Here is a 27,424-nt window from a genome sequence, read left to right as displayed (position 1 = left end):
AGCAGGCAGAACTGCTGTGTGAGTTTTACTCCAGCTGTGTATTGAAGAATGGCAGCCTGTCGATGCAACAATGGACAAAGAAATGACTCATACTTGGCATTGCTTCCTTGGCAAAAACTTAAAAATATATATTTTCATTCATCAAATGATATCCCCATTGTACAAGGTTCCGTCTATATCGGCCACATTGACATTTTTAATTGCTACTGTTGATAGTTTTTACCTAGTGGCTAAAAAAGAGTGACCTTTCACCTATTGACTACAGAAACCTGCACATTTACAGAATTTGCTTGACATCTATTGAAAGGTCCATGAACTTGTATGCTCTTTGTCCTGACAAGTAAGACAAATTCAGCACACAAAATGAACAACTGTCTTACAAGCAATGTTTTTGTCCACTATTAGGGCAGCTTTTGGCCCACTAGTAAGCTACAGGTATATAACCCTTACTTGTAAACTGTTGTGTTGCACATGTAGGGCTAGGAATCAGTAGGTAGTAGAATGTTGTTCCCACTCGTATGCCAAAGTTATCCTACTAATTTGCAGATATGCCACTCAGTAGTGGAAAAACGTAACTTGTAAGACAGTCTTTCTACTATTGTACTTCATTGTCTTACTCTTGAGGATAAAGAGTGGACAGGTACATGAACCTTAAGCTAGATATCCTGGATAGTGAATGAATATTCAAACGGCTATCAATAAAGTATTTCATAAAGCTGTTTGAGCATATATTCAATATTCTTCTAGCAGTGTGCATAAATGTCACACAGTCGTAGAAGGTCGTGGTGGGAAAAAAATTACAAGACACTGAATTACGCTGAATCGTTTTACTACTGAGGACAAAAACCATTCATGGAGCTTAAAATGGTGAATAGATGCTCAGATGTTTTTCCAATTAACAAGATGATTAACTGTAGAAGTAAAATTAGGTTAACCTGAATTAGTAAAAAAAATATATATCTATAATAATAATAACTCTCATTCATATGACCACATATTGTCCATTGTACCAAATGATAGCATCAGTTATAGTAATGCTATCAAATTATAATTTGTCTTATCTTATGTACTCATAATTATGGAGTACACATTGATATGCTACATAATGTATTCTTAAAATACTCTATTCTTCCTGTTTTACAAAACAAAGGAAAAACTCAAGTATCCCATTTTCACAGCATTTAATGAAGAATGAAGCTGCATTTACAGAAAGTTCACACGTGTATGTATATGTTACTGTTTCATTAATAGGGACTTAAACAAATGAATTACAGTACACTGTACATGGCAAATAAAATTTGGGTCATAAGAACAGCCAGCAGTATTAGTCAAAACCCTGTTTAGATTCACGTTAATAGTGTTGATATGAGGGGGAGCTTCATTTAGTCAGACCAGAGTAAAATTTTAAAAAGTACTTTTCCACTATTTTGGGACAGCTACAGGAAATGACGAACCTGGACGTTAATAACTTCCAGTTCATTGCTATTTGCATTTCATTGCTATACTATTTTTAAAAAAATTAAAATGTATTAATATTTCTTATTGTCATCACTTCAAACAGAGATGAATGTGGTCGTTGTGCCGGAGGCATAAAGCTTTCACTGGTTTCCATCCCCCTTTAAAAGGAAGGTCAGTGGGGTGTTGGTCCTTTCCAAGTCGCACACCAAGCCCACATTAGTCCAGCTGAGGCGTATGCTAGGTGACTGGTAACACAAGCTAAGCCCCGATGACATCAGCAGTTTAGTTTATATGTGTGTCATCCATGTCTCCATTCAAGGGTACCAGTTACAGTGAGTCTTTTCTCAGCTCACACGTACGTACTGTAGCTCCCATTGTATCACATGGTTGTAGTGTCCGGCCCTTCCTAGAGCTGAGGATCTTTCAGCCATTCAAACGATAAGGGAATCCCGGCTAAGAAGAGTCCCCTGCTGAGGATGAAAACAAGTCCAAGTGAGTTCACATGAAAATATCTGGATTAATAGGGACATTCCTAGGTTAGAACACACAGGGTGCTAAGTTGTGAAGCAGAACCTGGGACAAACTACACTTCAACTTCTGCCATTACCATTCAAACCCACTCCAAAACTTGAGCCAACTCTGGTAAATATACTATTTTGAGAATGACTTTTGATGTTGAAGAGAGTTTTTCCCAGTATTGCAAGGATGAGATAGATGTTAGTGAGGGTGGGGGGATTGGAGGCAGAGCAGAAAATTCTACCTAGTTTTCATTCGGGTAGCATGCGAACCTGACCTGTAAAGGTAAAAAGTTCAATGTACAGGCACATATTTTATATTAGGAAAAATCTCCTGGCATTTCACCCAAAAAAAAGTCACAAGTAGTTATACAGGTTAATCTAACATTAATCTAGCTACCTCTGTCGTCAACGAGCATTTCATTGCTCTACCTATCACTATACATCATTAGCATAGATAGACGAACAAAGAAACATCCATCCATGACATGCAGCAAGAAGAAGCGGCAGACAAGGTCCCCAACTAATCTCCAGTAAAAGGATTTGCTCCCAGAGACAAAAAGACTATATTTCTGTGAGTGTTGTTGTATGCTGTTGCACGTGTGTTGCAGCTCTGTGTGTTGAAGTAGCATTTGTTTGAAGATTCACTGTGATAAAAATGCTAATATCCATTAGCCTTTGTATGGCATTTCACATTATGGGTTAGCATTAAACTAGTTGACTTCAATTCGACAACATTAGATGGTTTGGTTGAAGATTTAGACGTTTAAATATAAAATGCTCAATTCTCTTTTGTGTCAGTTTTGCAGTAAACATCAACAGCCATTGACAAATAAACAGCTCGACCCCAAGTACACTTTGCTTCTAATTTTGAGCACTGTCCTTTCCTCAAAATGATGGGAAAGGACAGTCTCCCATTTCTTGACAAAAGAGTGTGAATAAGACATTGGGAATACTTTAAAAAAGCGTGTTTTAATAAATTTGAAATGTTTAAAGTGTCTGGGAGGAGGAACAATAGTTAAACAATGTGTATGCTCTGTCTATACCGTGGGTGGGTCTGAAATGTGGAACTGTTGAGTGTCTTCTCTACCGATCCACCAGAAGGCAACACCAGCCCAACCCATTCAAAAACAACTCACCACTTTCCGAGCCTTGTCTCTGGTCTCCCCTCGCCGACTAAGTGGGGAAGGAGCTGGAGGTTTTGAAGAGCGTGCGCATGCTGGGAATGGCCCTGGAGAGGGCCTTTCATTCCTGTTTCGCTCTGTATCCGAGTAAGGCGCCAGTGAATCGACTTCAGGCCGGTTGCTAGGTGACCTGCTACAGTGCCGGCCGGTCTCCCCGCTGCTCTTCTTCGAACTTCCTTTCGAGGGTGTGTCTGAATCGTCCTCTCCCCGGGCGCCGCTCTTCTCATGGTTGACTCCTCGTAACTTAGCTTTACGCTCCAACAGGCTGTTCAGGAATGCACTGTCATAGTCTTCCTCTTGAGAAAAAGTTGATGGTGGACTCACAACGGGAGGTGAGATAGGACGCTCATTGCCCCTGGTGCCCTGCCTCTTTTTAGGGGACGGAAGTGGACTTATGTCTTGTCCATTTTTCTTTTTTCTTCTGGGATGGTCATCATGGTCACCACAGTCTCCGAGCTCATCGCGATCCTCGTAGTGGTGCTGCGGTCGACCGTGCCGGAAAGGATATCGACTGAACTCACGAAGCTCCAGCTCATCGTCCACCCTTCTTTCTGCTTGTCTGCATCCTCTTGGCTTGTAAGTGACAGCAAACTCTTCCAGCTCATCCAGCGAGCCGGTCCGGCCTGCAGTTTGGTAGTTCTTTCTTTCCAGATGTTCCGATCGAGGGTTCCACCTGTATGAAAAAGAAGGGGGGGGGGGATTGCAGGTATTTCTTTGGGGAACCCATCCATTTATTTGCTGAAATACCCACGTGTTGTCTGATTTTGTGCTCAGGCTAAAGTCATGTCTAAAATAAAAATATTGCTTTGGCCCCGTCAGTGGACAAGGAACAACAGTGGTACCTTGAGATATGAGTGACCTGAATTTTGGAGGAAGTTTTTCGAGACACCAATTTTTTTAATGCTTTTAACTTTAGTGCAAAAATTTGCCCTTTGAATGCGAAATGGCAGCAGTGAACTAAACTTCACTCATTTCATAACAAGCAGAGAGGATTTGTGAGCAGTCCTTCAAAATCCGTATATTGCCACTCGCAGTTGAAGGTTATTTTCGAATTACATATCAATCATGAGAATTACAGGTGTACCATACCTGTTGTGATGGTTCTCCTCACTGTGGTTCTGTTGCCGAGCATCACGTACGTGCCTGCGTGACTGAGAGGCGGAAGGAGGGTCATCGCTGTAGCGCCGTGGCAGGAGGGAGTCCTCTGCACATCGACGAGGCTCGGACTCAAGGACCTCGCGATAACGTTGGGGCGAAGAAGGGGTGTTGTCACAGAACCGCAGTGGCTCTGGGCTGCGGTTGTCCTGGTATCTTCTAGGTTCAGGTTGAGGATCATGATCCGCAATGGGAGGAAGCGCTTTCTTCTGGACCTTCCGGAATGTTTGGCGAAAACCGTTTTCTCCCTCATGGAGGGAACTCAGCTCGGACATGCCGCAGGCTGTATTGGTACAAAGAATTGGAGGGATAAATTAACATGACCACAAAAGCAAATGTTAGAATTTCATCCTATTTGATAGATAAAAAAAGAGAGAAAAATGTTTGATGAGAGATTCTTAAAAACATTCTGCCAGCCAAGCAGACATGCAAGTTTGGATATCAGAATTACTGAGAGATCAGAATTGTTGAATCCAGAGAAACATGCAAAGACAAACGTAATCAATAACGGTAAGATGAGTATTCCAGGATGCAGCGTTCAAGGAATACATGCGTATGTACACACATCTCTTGATTGCACATGGAGAGGAGAAGCCACAGGACATGTTTCTGAAGCTTACACTGGTGACTGGCGGACCTGGCAGGGTTGAAGTGAGCCAGTTGGTTCTCTACATACTGTAGAACCCTGAGAGAGTCCTGGTCCTGAGCTGAGGGCAAGCGGTAGGGAGCTCTTACTGCATGCATGGGAACTGGACATAAACACTGCACCTCATCAGCTTTTCACTGTTTTTCCTCGATATGAAACACTGACTGTATGAATGATGCTTTTGCTTTTCTACTCAGAAGTTAGGGATATTGGGCTTTGAGTTGGGATTTCAAGTTCAACCTGAAATGCACTAAAACCTTCACAGGTGAACTGAAATGGACCATCTCTAAACGTTTGAATGAAGATCCATCCATCCATCCATTTTCCGAACCGCTTGAACCTCACTAAGGTCGTGTGCTGGAGCCCATCCCAGCTGTCTTTGGGCAGGAGGCGGGGGACACCCTGAATCGGTTGCCAGCCAATCGCAGGGCAGTTTGAATGAACATTAAAGGCCAAATTAAGTTCACCTGTCATGGTAGTGGCGCATTTTAGGGTCATTCTGAAACTACAACATCCCGACATTTTTGTGCGCAGTGTAGTGCCATTTCAACAATCATACAATCAGTTGTGAGAAGTGTGCAAACGCGTTTGACTTACCCGCTGTGAGTAGACTACCATCTGAAGGAGTGACAGATGGCAGATTTTCTACCAGGGAAGGCGGCGCAATGGGCACCATTGCTGGGACACCAGAAACAAAGTATTGCGGGTAGGCAGGTGTCTGAAGAGTGGAGGTGCCCGTCTTGATACCCTTACCTGCTTCGTACACTGGAAGACCAACAATGAACGTGAGTAGTTGGGATTGTGGCACTCCGTGAAAAGCCTTTTGGGCATCGAAGCAATATTCTCGATATCCAGCTTAAGGTCCATGAACTTGTACACTCTTTGTCCTCACTAGTACGACAATTCAGGTTGTAGTCATAAAATGACTCGGGCCCACTCGTAGAATAACCATTTCGAACCAGTTACATTTAATTAATTTCCTTCATTTCCATCTTAACATCCACTTACAAGTTTGCTTTTTGTGATCACTAACTGTTAAAACAATTCATCCCACTACAAGTATGACTAGGACACACTCATAGAACAACTCTGTTTAACTGGTAACTTTTTTTTTTATTTCCAGTGTTGCATTAGGCTCCTGTCTTGGCATTTTTCCACACAACTTCGAATTTGTAATAAAAATAGTAGTAGTGGAGTCATTAATGAGGCAAAACTACGAGTAGGGTCGACTAGTATGTGACACATGCCTATTAGTTGGGCCAAGTCGTGCTACAAGGTTTAAATGCATACTACTAGACCAGACAGAAGAGGCACTGATAGTCCATCCTTCCATTGTCCGAACCGCTTAATCCTCACTAGGGTCGCGGGGGGAGCTGGAGCCTATCCCAGCCGTCTCCGAGCAGTAGGCAGGGGACACCCTGAACCGGTTGCCAGCCAATTGCAGGGCACACAGAGACGAACAACCATCTGCACACACACTCACACCTAGGGACAATTCAGTGTGTTCAATCAGCCTGCCATGCATGTTTTTGGAACGTGGGAGGAAACCGGAGAACCCGGCGAAAATCCACGCAGGCCCAGGGAGAACATGCAAACTCCACACAGGGAGGCCGGAGCTCGAATCGAACCCGGTACCTCTGCACTGTGAAGTCGGCGTGCTAACCAATGGACTACCGGGCCGCGGCACTGATAGTGAAAAACATTTTGACCAACAAAACGTAGTTGTTCTAGTAGCCTATCCTACTCATTGTATGGGCCTTAAATTGGATACCAGAGATATGGAATCAATGTTCACATGGCGTTCCAAATTGTTGTGGTCTATTTGTGCGAGTGTGCTTGTACTCGACTTACAATGCTTGGGGCAGCAGCATGTGTCCGGGCAGCAGCAGCAGCTCACATAGCAGCAACAAGAGTGAGGACAACACTGACACCAGCACACTCCAACCAACAGTAGGAACAACACGCTGCCCAGTGCCACGGCTGCCACAAACACCCATTCTGCAAAAGCACAGAATCAACAAAGAAATAAGGACAGAGTAGACACACACAGGAATGTTCCAATAAGAGATGTACAGTATTCCGCATTTGATTGAGGCATTTTAGTTTCATGAACCCTTACTATTGGATTTCTTGTTTTGTTTACATTGCCCTTCAAAGACCAATAGGTCCATGTTTTGAAAGGAACCGACAGACTGTTTTAAGCTCCCTTTTCAACACTGTAACCGCTGTCTCAATCATGAAACACGTTTCACAGTTTCAAGATTGTTAAAATGACCACAATTTCCCTTGATTTAACACACATTGGTAAATCCAGTGTAGTCCATTTTAGAAAATGTCTGACACAGAACAGCCTCAGTAAACAGTAACTTTGGAGCACCTCAATGAATAAAATTTATTTTTTGGTGTATTTTGAGTCAAATTTCACGGTGAAAGAATGAGATGCAAGTATTTTTTATTGCTATTAAAACTGGTTAAAAGGTCAAAACTGGCTAAAGTTTTCAATTATGAATTCATTGGGGGTTTTTTTATATTTCCACAATAATTGCACACATTTGCTGCCACCCCTTCAGTCAGTTTTATCATTATGCACTTGTCTGTGGCTTCCGCATGAGAATATAAAACACTAGATGATGAATATTCTATGGTTGACCATCAAAAGCTAATTGAATACATTGCAATTGAATACATTGCAGCATTTTAAAAGGATCACTGCAAAAAAAACAAAAAAAACAACCCCCCCCCCCCCCCCAAAAAAAAATCAAATCATTGCATTCAGTGTGTGAGCAGAAAATCATGCAAATAATATTTGAAGTAAATTTTCCAAAATCCTGTAGATCCCCTTCCCCGGAGACAAAGGAGAGTTGACACATTGCGCCCTATTTTCATAAGCACACGGCCATGCGGTCAGTCTAAAAACGGGTGCATCCTCATTTTGGTGCCGCCGCAAGTCTAGTCTTCCATGTTTGGGGCCATGGAGCACCGCTTTGGCCCGTCCATCGCACAGCACAGCCTTGTCACTAACACACATACTTTTGTCACAGAAAGTAGACTGCACTCAGTGTAAAAATGGGTACATCTTAATTCTCATGCCGGGATAAGTCTAGTTTAACCACTGGCCAGGACTCAGCTATGCATCACACAAAGGCGCTGATGTCAAAAGTAAGAAATCTCCACCCATGTGCACAGTTGGACTGCGCTTTGCGCTAGATAGAAGCTGAGCACAAAAAAAGGGCCCATTATGTTCATCTGCGAAACAAAACAGTTGACAACAGATTTTACAAAAGAAGATATTAGAGTAGTATAATTGTAATACAAAAATGCTTGGGAGTACTGAGTACTGTTGATTAAACCTTCATTTAACAAGCAGATAATCTCTATGTTGACCTAATGTCTCTGGCGTGGAGACAGAAAGGGAAGGAGGAGGCTGATAAGGACATACTAAGTATGCGAAAAGAAGGACAAAAATATCTCTTTAAACACACACATACAACAGAGAGGAAACCTGATTTAGCTACAGGAAGGAAATGAATGGTTCCCGCTGCTGTTTCAACAAATCTGCTTGCAATGGGATCTCATTAAAAATCCTTACCACACATCTCCACCACAAAGATAAGCTTCCTGGAACCATTTTGCGTGACCCAAAAACTCCATGCCATTTTGTCAGCCACATCTGTGTCCATAAACAGCACACTATGTGATGATTAAATATGGTAGGGGAGCGGAATGTCACATAAACAAAAGTCACTCCCTGTAGATTGTAACGGTTGTACTGGGGCGTTTCGAACAATAGGAGCTAAGCTGCAAATATAAATACAACTTGAAAGACCATAATACGTGTTTTCCAGAACAGCTCATCTGGGAGCTTGGTAACAAAATCCAAGGATAGATTCAATTGTGAGCATTAATCAGCCCCGAAAAAGATCTTCACTATGACTAAATGCAACAACTGTTTAACGAGTGCAGCTCAAACATTTTACACCAAGATCGTCTTAAAAAAAAAAAAGATCTTCACTATGACTAAATGCAACAATTGTTTTAACGAGTGCAGCTCAAACATTTTACACCAAGATCGCCTTAAAAAAAATTCTCTCTACAAGTGTCACCTTCACAATGCAAATTAAAAAAGGACAGTAGGCCCAAGTGCTCATCAAAAATGAAAGGTTTTACTCCTAAAAATGAGATTCATGATTTTCAGTCACCAATTCAACGTGGAAAAGGAAAATCAATGAATCAACTATAATATATTGCAAAATAAAGTTAAATAAAAAAAACATTAAAATTGTTGGCGAACCTCTGGAGAAGCTTTGCCAACTTGAACAAATGCATCAAATAATAATAATTACACCACAACAACAAAAAGCCACAAAAAATAAAACATTACTATGAATTACAATAATTATTATAATGATTCAGGTTCAAACAGTTTTCATTTCCTTTTTGAAAAGTGCGACCAACCTGAGGCAGGATCATTCATACAACATATCTGCCTCAGAAGGTTTTGGATATATGCAAACGCACTGAATAAAAATACGACAAGAAACTCATAGCCACGATTATAAGTGCAGTGTACGTCACCGGATTGAATTACAGGTGTCACGATTAACTGACAACTAATAGATAATCAAATTAATCAACAACGATTTTAATAACCGAAGTAAGCGGTTGGAGCCATTGTTTACCGGAAAAAATTGGCCAAATGCTGGTTTCAGCCGCTCCATAGTAATTATTCAGATTTTTTTGTAGTCTTTCATGAAAGCAAACCGATTACGTTTTGTGTTTAATTAAAACAACACATTTGCAAACATTTCTTTTTACTTTGGAAAAGAATGAATCAACCAGTAACTGAATCAATTTCAGAGGTTGATGATAACAAAATTAAGTCACATTATTTAATGGAATAATCATTAGAATAATCAATTCTAAAATGAATTACTAGTGACAGCTCTAATTTGAATATGACCTGTCATCACAAGCTGGTTGTCAGCGCAAGCCATCAGTGACACAACAATCTACGAAACAGTTGTTTGCGCAGTAAATGTAAGCACAGATATCCAGTTAGCGCACAGTTAGTGTTAGTAAGAGTGAAAGAAAGCAGGTGAGGGTGGCGGGGGGAACGGTGAGGGGGGGGGGGGGGGTCATAATGCCCCTACCTGGCATAATCTTCAATTCAAAGTCAGGAAGCAGATCTTCAGGCACACCTGAGAAACCTGGTGAGAGGCAGAGCACAGGTGAAGAGGAGAGGAAAGGGAATGGGGTGGATGTCACCAAGAACACTGCAGCCAAGGAAGTTATTGGTGCAGCAGCAGCAGCAGCAGCATGCATTTAGACAATGAGAAATATAAGCACTTGAACACAGTCACCCGACAGTTTATTAGAAACACCCGTACAAGCCCGTGGGAACCAATATAAAAGCAGCCAATTGTTCTGAAAGATATCTTCGATTGTTTTGATTTGTTGTCATTATTTGCTAGATTTGTGTTAATTTATTTTGATTTGTTTTACTTGATTTTGATTTTTGTATTGACTGTAAAATGCAGTGTTATGGTATATAAAAGCAAATGACTGTATTCTATACGTTATGTAGCGCACTTTGTGAGTTATGAGTGGCAATCAGGTACGTCATTCAAGATGACACTCAGTACTGAAATACTCTCATATGCAGTTGTCATATGAGAGTATTTCAGTACTGAGTACTGATTATTTTTTGTGCTCACACTAACTCATGAAATGCTGTCACACACCTGTGAAATACTCTCACAGGACTGATACACACATTTCAGTTTCATGTCTGCAAGGATTTCAGTAGTGTGTGTGAGATGGCATCACTAAAGTATGAGAGCAAAAAAAGGTTCTGTTGTGCGTGTGTGTGCGTGCGTGCGTGCGTAAGAGCTTTTCACTTGTGACGAGTCAAACATGCTCATTCGCACACACACAAGAGAGAGTGAGAGAGAGCAAGAAAGAGTGAGAGAGAGAGCATTTCACTAGTTTCTGAAAAATGTTTCACTTGTGACCATATGAGCGTTTTCACTACTGTATACATGTACCGTATAAGCATGTAAAAAAATGTGGCACTTGTGTGTATGAGAGCAGTGTGTGTGAGAGGTAATCCTGGATTACATGGCTCACGTGTACCCTCCTAGTAAATCCTCTCTGTGAACGGTGCTACGATATTTGAATACAAATTTAATTGTCACTTAAGTGACGACACTGGCACTGAGTATGTCTTTTATATTCTATTTCTAAACATGAAGACAACTCCTACTTGTGTTCAGCTCAGCACCAACATTTACTGTGTTCTTGAGTTTGTCTCTTATCCTAAAAGTGACCATTAATAAAGATGAAAAGGCAGCCAATACATTGGATCACATCAGAATTTATGGGTGTAAATAATGCTGATGGAGTGTGCAGACACAGATAAAGAATGTGAGTGTATCAGACAGGCAGTGAAAGAGGATCAGCTTGCACCATTCCACTCTCATTTTAAAATGGAGGAAATTGAAATGCAATCAAGCAGAGTGATTACTTGATTTGCGTTAAAAACAATATTTCAGTGATGACAGCTGCAATGGATAATATGACATGCAGTTGCAGATATCATAGGTGGCAGTCAGCATACAAGCAGGCTATGTGCAAACAATGCAAAACTTGTCAGTCTTGACTGGAGCGCACAATTTACCAGTTCACGAATGAATCGTGAATCTGTTCCTATGAATTACTTCAAAATTATGACTTTTTGGTGTCACTCCTTCAATTACAATGCTCCCAAAAAGTAAGGGATATTTGCCTGGTGGGGTGAAATTTCAGAATGACCCCAAAATGGGCTATAATATTAACAGGTGAACTCAATTTGACCCCCTTCAAACTTTGGTGAGTCATGTATACATAAATATACAGGTATACGTAACATCTGGATATATAAGACATATATTTGTTTTGAGGTACAAATCTGACATCCTGTGTTGTCTTCATTCCATATAGGGCTCGCCAATTATGAAATGTCATCATGTCATATGTCCTGTTGGTGCTTTTGAGCAGATTGCTGAAGCAGAGGGAAAAACGACAAAGGTACAAAGTTGGAGTGACAACATCAGGAATGCTGTAAGAGTAATAGTGATGCTTTGCTCGGTCTCAGCTGACAGTGGCCATACCTCAGTCAGCATATTTCGGGAATGCTAAAGTGGTCTTTGCTGGCTTTGGAAACAAACAAAAAGCAAGAACCACTAAGAATGTTGGTTTGAACATCTACTGTATCTGGACTGAAGTTATTGGCTTTTCAAAAATCTATCTGCTTGTGTGGAATTCCAATACCAACAGATGGCAGATGACTCATCTTAAGATCATTTCAAATATGCTGCTTACAGAATGGAAGCAGGTGGTATTTGTACAAGAACACATGCTAGTGCAGATTGAGGGATGAACTGTAAAAGGAGAATTGCCAATTTCATGCTGGATTAATATGAATAAATAACAATAATAACTGTGTATTTCAAATGACATTATGATGGTCCCAAATTTAGCATGTATGCTAAGTCCGGCGCATTTACACTGTTTATTCTTGTGTTGATTAATGTGCACTGTCCCAATGTCATAAATAAATAAAATCGTATAAGTAACATGAGCCCGCACTATTGATTTTGAAGGCCCTGGATATGTTACATTGACAGAATAATAATAATACAATTTCAATGCAATTATAATTGGCATCAATAATACGCAGATGTTTGCTGTTTGCGAACTCACTTGGTCCTTTTTCCTGCAAACAGCGGGGGTCCGCTGCATTGTCTTTTCATTCTGTCTCTTCATCCCTTAGGTGTTAATGGATTTGTTGACCAAAACAAAACATTTCTAAAATGCGGTAGCAGTTGTTTTACATTACATTTGGACATATTTTGACTAATTGGATTTCCATAAATACATACAGGTTTATAGTGATCAACATTAGCTCGGTGACATGATGTCAATCTCAATCTATTGTATTATCTCAATCTCCATATTATTCGTAAATGAAGCCATTTGCTCATAAAACAAATGCCTCTAAACCATCCTCAGATGCCCCAACATTTGGTATGGAAACAGAAGTGCCACAGCTGGCAGATTTCCTGATTGAGGCCTTGTCAGAAAAATCGTGTCATGTGTATTAATCGAATGGTGTGATTCTATCCTGTAATGATCGTCAAAGCCCAATTCAACATGCGGCATTATTCAAATCAAGGTTTCAACTAAATACCAGTCGGTTGCTGATGTGTGTTTATGTGCCTACACATAAGTCCTCAAGTGCCAGACAGACAAAAGGTTGTGACTCAGAATGAATGAGAGGACCAAGCCTCTCAACTGTTGCTATAGTAACACTTGGAATTGCACATAAATTGAGCACCCTGTCACTGCAAAGTGCAACAAGTAACACACAATAGAGCTACAGTACTCACAGGGGCTGCAAACTCACACACACTACACACATGTACAAAAGTGACATCATATTTAAGACCCTGCATCGTGAATTCAGAGATTTGTTTCCAAACACATGATAAACATTTAAAGATAATTGCTGAAAACACACAAAGAGTAAGAACTGTGTAGAACTCAGGTGTGGAGATATAGGGCCCTGTTTTGATTCCGGGGGCAAGTCGAGCGCCAAGTGCAGTCTAACTGTGCGCATGGGTGGAATTGTCTTTCTTTTGGTATTTGGCTAGACTATGCACCGGTACAAGTGGATCTAACAGGGAATTTGCACCTAACCCTAATTGGCATCAAGATAGGGGTGGTACATTGCCACGCCCGAGAACTCTGCACTTATATTGCAGAAACAGAAATTAGACTCACTAAGGTTTGTGTGTGACATCGGCACATAAACCGCAAGATCTCCACTTGCAGATGATGCTTGTGATGTGGGCGGTTGAAGTCTTGCACCGCCTGATCGTACATGTCTGACCTCACCCCGCCCTTCCATTCCTAATATTGAAGGGGATAGTCAAATATTTTTAAGATGGTAATGATTTTAATTTGTTTGTTTGTTGTTTATTTCTACGATGATTCAGTGAGATTGTCCAATGCTGGGGTCATATGAATGAAATACTTTACCACGAGGGCCACCACTTGCGCAGAGCGCCGAATCTGTCTACACTACAGGCACTTCGACTAATCCATCCATCCATTTTCAAAGCTGTGGATCCTCACAAGGATCGCGAGGGGTGCTGGAGCCTATCCCAGCCATCTTCGGGCAGTAGGCGTGGTACACCAGCCAATCGCAGGGCACACATAGACGAACAACCATCGGCGTTCACAATCACACAAAGGCTAGCGCAGACACAAAAATGAAATTAAGCCCGTTTTTACGCGGAGCGTACAGGGACCAGTCTACCAAAATAGCACGCAAGGCGTGAAACTGTTTTTCACGATTTCAGTTATTATGATTGTTTTGGAGGGCAGCGGCATAAGTGGAGGTGCCAGACACACTTTGAAGCGCAGAATGAGTCACCACTCCTTGACAGGAGAACAGGGCACATTCAGCAGGCATGGCCACAGCATTCGAGAATTGGAGAATTGATTTTTAATGCTTTTTGAATCCTCATTTTATATATTTGGTGGGGGTTTTTTTTCATTCCAATTTGACAATGTTGTTTACAACACTATTTTATATGTATTGTATGCCTTTCATATATCAATGCTCTGCTGCTGAGCTTATTTTGTATATTTTGTCAATCATAACCACTTTTGGCCAATTAAAATCCAAGAACATGATTTTTTGAATTCCGTGTTATTTACCGGACTGATTCATATAAAGGATTGCACGACAAGTAAATCAAAGGTTGAATAAAACAAATTGAGTTAGTTACTATGACAACAGGCTACGAGTTCCAGAGAATTACCTCTGCATCTTATAAAGCAGCTTATTAATGAGGTGCTATTGTTCTCTTGGTGATGAAAAGGACCACTTATGAATGCCACATTATGCAACACTGTCAATTTGGGCTGCAGTCTTTGTTTCTTCCGAGGCTGGAGCAGGCTTGTGAATTGTGCTACTTAAACAGGGTGTTGATTAGTGTGTGATGGGATTTCTACTGAAGAGATGCTTTAAGACATTTGGACAACAAGGGGCCATTGGACGCAATAAACAAACATCCAATTGTGACAGCTGGATTTCTAGGTGGACTGAAGCTGCTTCTCAGAAACTATCAGCACCTTACCCAAAACCAGCAGCTCCACAGAAGCTTCATTCTGTCCCACCACATCATCAGCTATTACCACTTTGCATGTATACACGCCGCTGTCCCCCCACTGGACCTCTGCGATTCGCAAGTCTGCCTCTGCAAGGTACAAATAAGTGGAAATTAATTCATTCATCATGAACAATTGGTACTTTTTTCAAGCTTAAAGTAATGAAAAATAGTCAAGCATCATACAACAAAAATTAAGCTTCAGTACATATGGAAAGCTGCTTGTGCATTTATTGATTCAGTTTACAGTGCATGTAGTTATACTCTCTTTGTCCTCTCATAAAACAATTGTTTATTGCTCAAAATGTATTTTGCCAGTAGTAATCCCACAATTTGCCCAACGGTATGCATTCCAACATTACTAGTAAACTACTGTGCTGAACAATTAACACTGCTCGGCTGGCAGGACCAAAATGCGAGTACCATGAATAATTTTGCCTTACAAGTAGAATGTACTGTAACTAGCCGACTTGTACGCCAAACTTGTCCTACTAGAGATAAAATGTTATGACTAAGGCACATTTGTTTCGCTAAGATGCCCTCAATCTTCGAGTGAATTAAATTGTCTATGTAGTCAGGCTAAAGAAGATGCTTTTGGACTTCATACTACTAGTGCTACGAGTGACATAAAAATGACACTAGTTAACAGCTATCTCTTCGCTAGTAGTAGTATTAGTAGCACCCCTATCCTGCCAACCAAAAGCTGTCCTAATAGTGCAGAGATTACAAGATAGTGGAAAAATACGGTACTTGCAAACCACAGTCAATCTAGTACAATACAATACATCTTTATTTATATAGGGCTTTCACAACAACTGCAGCTGTTACAAAAAACAGTCAACATAAATAAGAAAGCAATATAACACTGGACATAACATAAGTTAACATAATAACATGCAATCGTAACCTATATTACTGCAGACGGAACTACAGAAATGTCATACAACAGAGGTAAACGTGTTACCAGTCAGAGATTCTACTCGTGTACTAGTGCATGGAGGTGACGCTGGATATCTAGGATATCAAATAAATAGCTTTTCATAAGTCCGCCTCATGCCGAGTGTATTTTGGCTAGAGAACGATCCACGCAGGACAATGGAAGGCTGCTGCCACTATTGTAGAAGATCAGACATAAAAACAACAGCCAGGAAACGGGTTGTATTCTTGATTTCCTTATCCTGTTTGCCAAGGAAGCAGGCGGAGCGGCCCTGATATGCACCACTTACCGTGGGCAATCTCTCCTTCAACACAAATAACTTTATACGTCTAATCGAAGAATCAATGCCATTTCTTTGCTGTAACACTTTTCACAACAGAAACTACAGGTCCTTGTACCAGGTTGCTCCTCAGGTTGATTTTGTTTTACACTACTGTATGACATTTCTGTATATTAGTAGGATAACTTCGGCATAGAATAGGACAATTATTGTACAGATTGTAGTGAAGCAGAACTGTGCACTAGTTGAAAAGTGTGCTCTAGATGTTAAATAGTAACATTTCACTTGAAGTATTAGCCGCACTCAGTGCTCAACTAGTGCACAATTTTGCATCACTTGTAACATGCAGTTGTTCTGCTAGTTGCTAGTGTGCTGAAGTTGTCCTACAGGTGTACAGAAATGTCATACAGTTCTGGAAAAGTTACAAGTGAGACACAGTCGTTCTACTTGTGCCTGTGTTATCATACAATCATATATATCCCCACAAGCTTGCCCGCACAAGCACGTACAAGCACACCCACAAGCACGCGCACTCACACACACACACACACACACACACACACACACACACACACACACACACACACACACACACACACGCACACACGCACACACACACACACACACACACACACGCACACACACACACACACACACACACGCACACACACACACACACACACACACACACACACACACACAGAAGACCCTGATATTTAAAAAAGATATGGCAAGGCGCAGAGGAACCACATGAGGAAAAGAAATACACCCAATAGATCCACTAGAGCAGGGGTGGCCAACCAGTTTTTTTACAGTGTTACTGCAAAGAGCCACACAAACAAGCAACAAACACACACACGCATGACCATGCACTCGCGCACATATGCATGGACAACATGACGAGCAACAGCCAGAGCGCCCGAACATAAATGAAACCTAAAGAAACAAACATATAAATCTCGCGAGCCGCGGGTTGGCCACCCCTGCAATAGAGGCTACATATAAATGGCTTTATGAAAAGCTGTTTGAGAATCACAGCGGCCCGGTAGTCCAGTGGGTAGCACGTCGGCTTCACAGTGCAGAGGTACCGGGTTCGATTCCAGCTCCTGTGTGGAGTTTGCATGTTCTCCCCGGGCCTGCGTGGGTTTTCTCCGGGTGCTCCGGTTTCCTCCCACATTCCAAAGACATGCGTGGCAGGCTGATTGGACGCTCTAAATTGTCCCTAGGTGTGAGTGTGAGTGCGAATGGTCGTTCGTTTCTGTGTGCCCTGCGATTGGCTGGCAACCGATTCAGGGTGTCCCCCGCCTACTGCCCGGAGACAGCTGGGATAGGCTCCAGCACCCCCCGCGACCCTAGTGAGGATCAAGCGGCTCGGAAGATGAATGAATGAATGAATGTTTGAGAATCTACTAGTGCACTGGATCATCCATGTCCTCTATAGCATGATAATTCCTGACAAATGACTCAGGAGCACAAGTACACTCCTACACATTATTTATATTCTTTCCATTACTGCATTCTACATCATGATCAAATTTCTGCGCACTAGTAGGACCACTTTGTCAAAATAGTAGGACAACAATACTGTATGTTACCAGTGAGGCAAAAGGACTAGTGGGAATTTGGTGCTAGTAGGAGGGTACAGGAGGCTACAATTCTTCACACATGCCTACAAGTTGGGCCTAGTAGTGTTACTAGTGCAGCACAGTAGTTAAGCAGCAAGTTTTTAAATCAGGCCGTTGAGAAAAATAAGATAAGATAAGATAAGATATCCTTTATTCGTCCCACACTGGGGAAATTTTTTGGAGAACAAGGGTGGTCTACCTCCATGTTATCACCTAATGAGTGTGATTCAAGAAAATGTGTGTGTGTGTGTGTGTGTGTGTGTGTGCGCGTGTGTGTGTGTGTGTGCGTGCGTGCGTGTGTGTGTGTGTGCATGCATGCATGGGCCGTACTCACTGTTGATGATGGAAACGTCTCTGTTCTTGTAGTACTCTGAGAGCGTGACAGATGATCCAGAGACAGAGGCCACAGTTCGCACCGTGCGGCTGCTATCCGAGCAGTCGAGGTAGCTCTCTTTCTTCACGTTCTCGTGACCTCCCCCTCCCAGCAGTCTGGCTCCGCTCAGGCTGTCGGAAAAGCTGAAGGAATCCCGTGTGCGGTCCCAACAGTAAGACTTGTAGACCCACTGCACTATCGGCGTTTGGGTGGACACACTGTTGAACTGGCATGGCAACACCACCGACTGGAACAACACAGCATACTTCTTCTCATCTCGTACTAACACGTGAATTCCGCAGCACCGCTCAGGGAGGAAACCTGTGGGAGGACAACAGCAAGGTCGGCTTTTCTGTACACAACAAGGTCCGGCCAGGCTAAACAGGTCCAAGAAAGAATCGTAAGTGTGCAGAGATGAGACATTTGGAAAGATGTTGAAGCGCTTATTTGATAATCAATTTTTGCATACTCTGCGATTGGCTGGCAACCGATTCAGGGTGTCTCCCGCCTACTGCCCGAAGACAGCTGGGATAGGCTCCAGCACCCCCCGCGACCCTAATGAGGATCGAGCGGCTCGGAAGATGAATGAATGAATGAATGAATGAATGAATGAATGAATGAATGAATGAATGAATGAATGAATTTTTGCATACTAGTGAACTAGTACTATGTACTAGTATACTGTTTCTACTAACTTGTTAGACAATTCAGCACATGAGTGAATGATGAGGGCACATCTGTAGAGTGGGTCTGTCATACTAGTGACTACTGCCTTCCACTGCTGAATAACATTTATCCACAGTCATAGGACCCCTACATGTTACTAGTGAAGCAAAACTAATAGTGGGTATCTTGCAGCTAGTTGAGCTTAGTGGTGGTAAGATAAGATAAGATATCCTTTATTCGTCCCACACTGGGGAAATTTACAGCCTCCAGCAGCAAGAATGTATGTAGAAAGAAGAAAGGAGAAAGAGAAAAAAAAACAACAAACATCTTTCAATTAAATACAATATGAACACAATGGATAAATCGCAGTACTATTTACAATTTTACTTCACATCATTTAATTATTATTATTATTATGCTAGTGCAGCTGTGGTTTGGGTTTGTTCAAAAAACCCAAACCACAGCTCAGTACATTTAATTGCTTACGAGGGCGCCTATTGTAAAATGAAAATAAAAAATCCACTACTTTCTGCACACTAGTAAGATATTTTTGGCATATGAGAAGGATAACTACCTAAACTACCTGTTACTTGTCAGGAAAAAACTGGGCCTGCCACCAGTGCTATGAGAGAATAGCTATAACTTAGCACAAACTTCCCAACTAGTGTCAGTAGCAACATGTAGTTGTCCGACTAGTGTACCAAAGTTGTCCTTCTAGTGAAAACAAAGGCACTATTTTTGTGGACAGGTGTCAATGGGTTCCGCGTAAAAACAGGTCCAAGCTAACACGGTCGGGCGTACGATGCACCTAACTTGGCATTCCAGTGCATGGAGTTGTCACGCCCCTGATGCACTTGATCATTTGCGCCCGGAGCAAAAATGATCGCATCTCCATTTTCCTGCCGGGGCAAGTCTAGTTTAGCATGTTTGTGAATTTGCTGGATTGCGCTCTGCGTCGCTCTGTGTTCTGGCAGACCTTTTGGTATGATTACACTCCCCCAGCGCACCTGGTTGCCGATTTGGTTGGGAAATAAAGACTCAATTTTAGTCTATCTGATTTTGGGTTGACTAAAATTGAGGCAGGTGCAGACAGATTCCTCGGACATGTGTTGTAGATGTCATATTTCAAAACTATCACCAACAGCATGGGACAACCCCTTTGAATCCGTGTAGAAATCGATTGTTTGAATGAATTATAATCATTATCATTTTTAAAATATTTCAATAGCACAACAATTGGGTCACACACGGACGCACGGTGCGGGGGTGCAAGGCAGTTCCATTTGCCCACGTCACATGCACAGCTGACTACATCATCCACAAGGGGGGATCTGTTGTTCCTTTAAAATAAAGTACCAAAGAGTACCTTCAGCTGAATCTCCTTGACACTGAATAAATGTTCAAATGTTTTCTGTAAAGCATGAGCATTTATGTCCATGTACGAATACTTTGTACACTCTTGGGCCACACCAGGAGGACAATTCGGCGCACGAGTAAAATGATGAATAGTGGGGGGGGGGGGGTTCCAACATTGCTGCACACGAGTAGAAAAACTACATATTACTACTGAAGAAACATGTGACACTTGATGTTTGTGGCCTACCCATTTGACTAGTGAAGATCTACTGCTAGATGTAAAACAGTCAAATTCTATTACTGTAACTCATAGTGTTACAATTTCGTGACAATTTCGCCTCACTGGTAACATGTACTAGTTCTTCTGTTAGGCCAAAGTGGTTGCACAAGTGAGAACAATGAGTCCACTACTACAAGGGGCTTGAGCTTGTTATCAAGAATTTGGAATAAAAGTACCCTTTGGCTTTCCACAGAAAACTACAGATAATGAAATGCTGATTCTGAAAACTAGAGAAATACAAGATAAAATATTTCTAACAAATGCGAAGTGTGATGTGATAAAAACCAAGGCTGAGTTGTAACTTGAACGGTCCTGTTGTTGTTTTTGAGCCTGTGAAGCTGCAGTTACTGGCGTCACATAATGACCAGGAGCTTGAACCAAACAGTTCAGGAGCAACATTCACACCATGGAGAATCATGTGAAAGAAACATGCCCCCCACACATCCACACCCACTAACATCTGTAAAAACACAAAGTCAGGTGTTTTAGGGTGCGCTCACCGTTGCGCTCAGCATGGTTATCCCTCCCTCTTCTGTCTAACGCTGACTTACACTCACCTCATTTTAGCTGTTTGAAAGTGCTCTATAAATACTGTTGACTTGACTTGACTTAATACGTGCTGGAGCATACCACACTGATGAATATCATTATAAATTGTACTGATTTCTCAACCGCTGCAAGGTTGTCAGTATGTATGATCATTCTTATGCTGTTTTACTGTTTCTACTCTTTCACGGTTTTGAGATCCCCCACCCCACGGGCCTTAAAAGACCAACAGGTGGATGTTTAAAAAGGTGCAAGGGTGCATTTTCAGGAATGTTTCAGTCCACAAGCCCTCGAACACTGTCCTATGAAAATATACATAATACTGGGTATGTAATGTATATGTATACATGACCTGGATGCTTTTTCTATTTCAAGATATCCCCATGACCATTAAAAGACCATGTTTATGCATGTTTCATGAAAACTATGCAAATGTGGTGGACCACCGATGGACCTCGGTACTGTATAACCTTCATCTTGAACAGAAGAAAATAATTACAGTAATTCATTAATACACACAAATACATGCTGTTAGTTTGATTGTTTTTAGTTATCATACATTTGCATATTATTGCATATTATTAATGATAAATTGCAATGAAGAACGCTAATGCATACAATGGTAAATTGATTATGCTTGCAATAACGCTCATGCTTTTAATAAAAATATAATGCTTTTAATGAAGATATGCTGACATTTATAATATAAGAATGCTTAGTGCACTGTGTGGCAGTTGAGGGACGCAACCACCTTTCTGAGAAAGTGGTTGGAAAGAGATAAGTATTAAGCCAAAACAAGAGCAAGGTCGGACGTGAATGGAACTATCAACACCAGCTGTTATTTGGTGTATTTGTAATGATTAAACACATATATGTAATTTTCATATATGGCCAAAGGGGTCTGGTGCAATGTGAGCTGGGTGGCAGCCAAAGGCAGGGACCCTGACGGTCCGATCCTCGGCTGCAGAAGCTAGCTCTTGGGACATGGAATGTCACCTCTCTGGCAGGGAAGGAGCCCGAGCTGGTGTGTGAGGCAGAGAATTTCCGACTGGATATAGTTGGACTTGCCTCCACACACAGCCTGGGTTCTGGTACCAGTTCTCTGGAGAGGGGTTGGACTCTCTTCCACTCTGGAGTTGCTCACGGTGAGAGGCGCAGAGCAGGTGTGGGCATACTCAGTGCCTGTACATTGGGGTTCACACCGGTAGACGAGAGGGTTGCCTCCCTCCACCTTCGGGTGGGTGGACGGGTCCTGACTGTTGTTTGTGCATATGCACCAAACAGCAGCTCAGCATACCCACCCTTTTTGGAGTCCTTGGAGGGTGTGCTGGAGAGTACTCCTGCTGGGGACTCCCTTGTTCTGCTGGGGGACTTCAATGCTCACGTGGGCAATGACAGTGAGACCTGGAGGGGCCTGATTGGGAGGAACGGCCCCCGCGATCAGAACTCGAGTGGTGTTTTGTTATTGGACTTCTGTGCTCACCACGGATTGTCCATAACGAACACCTAACATAAGGGCAAAGTGCAACATATGTGCACTTAGCACCAGGAGACCCTAGGCCGCAGTTCGATGATCGACTTTGTAGTTGTATCATCGGATTTGCGGCCGCATGTTCTGGACACTCGGGTGAAGAGAGGGGCGGAGCCGTCAACTGATCACCACCTGGTGGTGAGTAGGCTCCGATGGTGGGGGAAGATGCCGGTCCGTCCTGGCAGACCCAAACGTATCGTGAGGGTTTGTTGGGAGCGTCTGGCGGAATCCCCTGTCAGAAGGAGTTTCAACTCCCACCTCCGACAGAGCTTTTCCAATGTTCCGGGGGAGGCGCTGGACATTGAGCCCGAGTGGACCATGTTCCGTGCCTCTATTGTTGAGGCGGCCAATCTGAGTTGTGGCCGTAAGGTGGTTGGTGCCTGTCGTGGCGGCAACCCCCGTACTCGCTGGTGGACACCAGCAGTAAGGGATGCCGTCAAGCTGAAGAAGGGGTCCTATCGAGCCTTTATGGCCTGTGGGACCCCAGAGGAAGCTGACGGGTATCGATTGGCCAAGCGGAACGCAGCTTCGGTGGTCACCGAGGCAAAAACTCAAGCGTGGGAAGAGTTTGGTGAGGACATGGAAGCCGACTTCCGGACGGCTTCGAGGAAATTCTGGTCCACCATCCGACGTCTCAGGAGGGGGAAGCAGTGCACCATTAACACTGTGTACAGTGGGGATGGGGCGCTGCTGACTTCGACTCGGGACGTTGTGAACCGGTGGGCAGAGTACTTCAAAGACCTCCTTAACTCCACCAACACGTCTTCCTTGGAGGAAGCAGAGCCTGGGGACTCTGAGGTGGGCTCTCCTGTCTCTGTGGCTGAAGTCACCGATGTGGTTAAAAAGCTCCTCGGTGGCAAGGCCCTGGGGTGGATGAGATCTGCCCGGAGTTCCTCAAGTCTCTGGATGTTGTGGGGCTGTCCTGGTTGACACGCCTCTGCAACATTGCGTGGTCAACAGGGAGAGTGCCTCTGGATTGGCAGACCGGGGTGGTAGTCCCTCTTTTTAAAAAGGGGGGCCGGAGGGTGTGTTTCAACTACAGAGGGATCACACTCCTCAGCCTCCCTGGTAAGGTCTGAATAGGTGCTGGAGAGGAGGGTCCGTCAGGAAGTCGAGCCTCAGATTGAGGAGGAGCAGTGCGGTTTTCTTCCCGCCCGTTGAACAGTGGACCAGCTCTACACCCTTAGCAGGGTCCTCGAGGGTATGTGGGAATTCGCCCAACCAATCTACATGTGTTTTGTGGACTTGGAGAAGGCGTTTGACCGTGTCCCTCTGGGAGTTCTGTGGGGGGTGCTTCGAGGGTATGGGGTACCGAACCCCCTGATACGGGCTGTTCGGTCACTATACCACCGATGTCAGAGTTTGGTTTGCAGTAAGTCGAAATCGTTTCCAGTGGGGGTAGGACTCCGCCAAGGCTGCCCTTTGTCGCCGATTCTGTTTAGAACCTTTATGGACAGAATTTCTAGGCACAGCCGAAGCGTTGAGGGGGTCTGTTTTGGGGGCCTCAGTATTACATCCCTGCTTTTTGCAGGTGATGTGGTGCTGTTGGCTCCTTCAAACAGGGCTCTCCAACTCTCACTGGAGAGTTTCGCAGCCGAGTGTGAAGCGGTTGGGATGAAGATCAGCACCTCCAAATCTGAAACCATGGTCCTCAGTCAGAAAAGGGTGGAGTGCCCCCTCCGGGTCGGGGAGGAGATCTTGCCCCAAGTGGAGGAGTTCAAGTATCTTGGGGTCTTGTTCACGAGTGGGGGCAGGAGGGAGCGGGAGATCGACAGGCGGATCGGTGCAGCGTCTGCTGTGATGCAGACGTTGTATCGGTCTGTCGTGGTGAAGAAGGAGCTGAACCAAAGGGCAAAGCTCTCAATTTACCGGTCGATCTACGTTCCAACCCTCATCTATGGTCACGAGCTATGGGTCGTGACCGAAAGAACGATATCCCGGTTACAAGCGGCCGAAATGAGTTTTCTCCGCAGGGTGTCCGGGCTCTCCCTTAGAGATAAGGAGAGAAGCTCGGTCATCCGGGTGGCGCTCAGAGTCGAGCCGCTTCTCCTCCACATCGAGAGGAGCCAGATGAGGTGGCTTGGGCATCTGATTCGGATGCCTCCTGAGCGCCTCCCTGGTGAGGTGTTCCGGTCATGTCCCACCGGGAGGAGACCCCGAGGAAGACCCAGGACACGCTGGAGAGACTATGTCACCCAGCTTGCCTGGGAACGACTCGGGATCCCCGGGGAGAGCTGGAAGAAGTAGCTAGGGAGAGGGAAGTCTGGGTTTGCCTGCTAAAGCTGTTGCCCCCGCGACATGGCCCCGGATAAGCGGTAGATGATGGATGGATGGATGGATGGATGGATGGATGGATGGATGGATGGATGGATGGATAGATGGATGGATGTAATTTTCACTCACATACATAGTCAAACAAGTTCAGTGTGCCTCCCACAGCCCTCACCCTTTAGGTTGAGCACACCCATGTATTAGATTCCCAATAAATGAGAGGGTGAGTGGGGAGATCCTTGGGTGACGTGCAGAGAACTGAAACCTAACGCTCGTTCCCCCCTGGTACCAGAATTGAGTCTTCCTGTCTCATCCTTGTGTTTTATTTCTGAATGTCAAATTGATGGACCCGACACACACACACACACACACGCACACACACATACACTCATACAAAATGAGTATGTAATTAGATAATTAGTATTATCATTAAATTAGTCTCAGTGCACAAAAACTTTGAAGCAACTGTACAAAAGAATATGTTCATCTGGTGCATTTTTGGGTCACTTTTGGGAGAAAAATTCTGAATGAAAGAATGACATTTTGGGGTATTTTTATTGTTAGTATTCAAATGTCAAAATTTGGTCAAATTTGACAATGTGTGCCATCATGGTACTGTAACTATATATAAATCTAGATTTCTTTTTTACACATTTACACTTGCATGGCCAAGAAACATGTTACTTTCAAAATGTCAGTTTTATTTATAATTTTTAAGCATATATTGTTACATTAATAATTTTTTGATGATGGGAACCTTTGATTATTTTAATTTTCATTCCCATGGGGAGAAACTGTTTCCACAGTCAAACAAATCAGAGGTTGGTGGATGGTATTGTTTCAGAGAGGTATTGGACTCCAAGGCAACAGTGTGTACCTTGTCCAAGGATCCCAGACAGTAAAAGTCAAGTGTACAAAAATTATTGGAGGGTAGCATCCCAGTTACAAGACTTTACCCCAAAGATACAACGTTGTACAGTACTGTGAAAGATGAGAATACAACGTTACAACAGGTGTTTCCGGCCAGCCTTTATTAAGCTACACTCGTGGCATTTTAGAATCAAACACGTTTTAGAACCAAACAAAACTAAAATAGATATAATACTGGAAGAGCTTTCTCTTTACTTCCAGAAAGCACAGCAACAAAGACAAAGGACTGATTCTCCTTGGATCAAGCGCCCGCTTAAGCAACCCCACGCTTTATTACTTTTTTAGTACAAAATCCCTCCCGGAGCGAACATATAAGCTAAAGGAGAAGGTGGGAGACTGGAGGAGGGTTCCTATTGGGATAGTAAAAGAGGGGCAAAGAATGTTGCTGCGGTGCGGATTAAATATAGCACTTTTGACTCGAAACTCGAAAATATTTCACCTATATGTATCTGTGAAAACTCACGCGCATGGACATGACAAAGTATTTCTACTTTTTTATATTTCAGATGCATTTGTTTTTACTGGCCATCAGGGTGTAAATTTTCCAGGGGCACGTCCTGGGCATCAGACCGACCAATGCCCAATTCTCCTCAATGATCATTTTTCGGCACGTGACTGCCGCACGCAGTCGCCAATAGCGCGCACACACACACACGCGCGCGCACACGCCGATGCACGACAACTATTATAAGTGACGGTCGCCGTCGACGACTATTTCAGGGACGAATTTTGTTCCCAGTGAATATAGTTTTATACACTTGGCTGTAGTCAGTCAACTCTTTTAATCCACCCACCCTCTAACTCGGATTGCTCAATCATGATTTAGTTTTGACAGTCAACTACAAAAGTGGCTGGCCATAAAGAAAACTTCTTTCAAGTTGCGACACTTGACTCACAAATCGCCGAGCTGAGCGAACCAAAAAAAAAGAAAAAGAAAAAAAAATGTTGTGCTCACATAGACAACTTGGAATCTGATTATTAGAGTCGAATAGGAACATTGCATTTGGGCAAAGTAATTTCGTCTTTAAAACGAATGAGTGCATCCATCTATCAAGCAGTGAACAGGTCGTACAACGAGCACTACGGTGAGAACTTCTACCCGCTTTCTTTCCACTTACCTGCCAAACAAGCGATCAAGATCCACCACTTCGGTATGAAAAACATGTTCCAGACGGTATAAGTGAAGTTCAGTTCATCCGAGTGGATGTTGCGTTGTTTTCTCTTGCGTTTCATCCTGGACGTCGCTTGTTTCGCTCACACAACCTTCGGTTGTCGGTGCACTGAGTAGGGGGCAGATAACGGTACGTAGAGAGTCAGCCTAACGATTAAAACGCATTTCCCGGGAAATATTTTCACAATAAGAGCGACAACGGGCTGGTTCCTGTTTATCCATTTTCGGCAAAGAAGTAGCAACGGCAGAACTTGTACATTCTTTGTACTATTCCAACAATTCTCTT

General features: G+C 43.1%; 1 protein-coding gene across 5 annotated transcripts; it reads right to left on the bottom strand.

The window, feature by feature from the left end:
• Window positions 1-1,164: 1,164 nt before the first annotated feature.
• LOC127599275 (immunoglobulin-like domain-containing receptor 2) lies at window positions 1,165-27,301 on the bottom strand. 5 transcript variants are annotated; one of them, XM_052063114.1, is made up of 11 exons: window positions 27,086-27,301; window positions 18,349-18,708; window positions 15,143-15,262; window positions 10,109-10,165; window positions 6,810-6,956; window positions 5,556-5,723; window positions 4,933-5,061; window positions 4,247-4,595; window positions 3,113-3,830; window positions 2,219-2,251; window positions 1,165-1,928 (listed from the first exon to the last, which is right to left on the bottom strand). In XM_052063114.1, the coding sequence occupies exons 1-10, from the start codon at window positions 27,198-27,200 to the stop codon at window positions 2,219-2,221; spliced, it is 2,196 nt and encodes a 731-aa protein (XP_051919074.1). In that variant the 5' UTR covers window positions 27,201-27,301; the 3' UTR covers window positions 1,165-1,928. The 5 variants fall into 5 exon arrangements, with proteins under 5 accessions (XP_051919074.1, XP_051919073.1, XP_051919072.1 ...); XM_052063113.1 differs by lacking the exon at window positions 2,219-2,251 and having other exon boundaries at window positions 1,165-1,925; XM_052063112.1 differs by lacking the exon at window positions 2,219-2,251 and having other exon boundaries at window positions 27,086-27,299.
• Window positions 27,302-27,424: the final 123 nt, after the last annotated feature.

Source organism: Hippocampus zosterae, chromosome 4, assembly GCF_025434085.1.
Source record: "Hippocampus zosterae strain Florida chromosome 4, ASM2543408v3, whole genome shotgun sequence".
Lineage (NCBI taxonomy): Eukaryota > Metazoa > Chordata > Actinopteri > Syngnathiformes > Syngnathidae > Hippocampus > Hippocampus zosterae.
The sequence above is the reverse complement of the archived record's forward strand: the minus strand, read 5'-3'. Positions and strand labels throughout refer to the sequence as shown.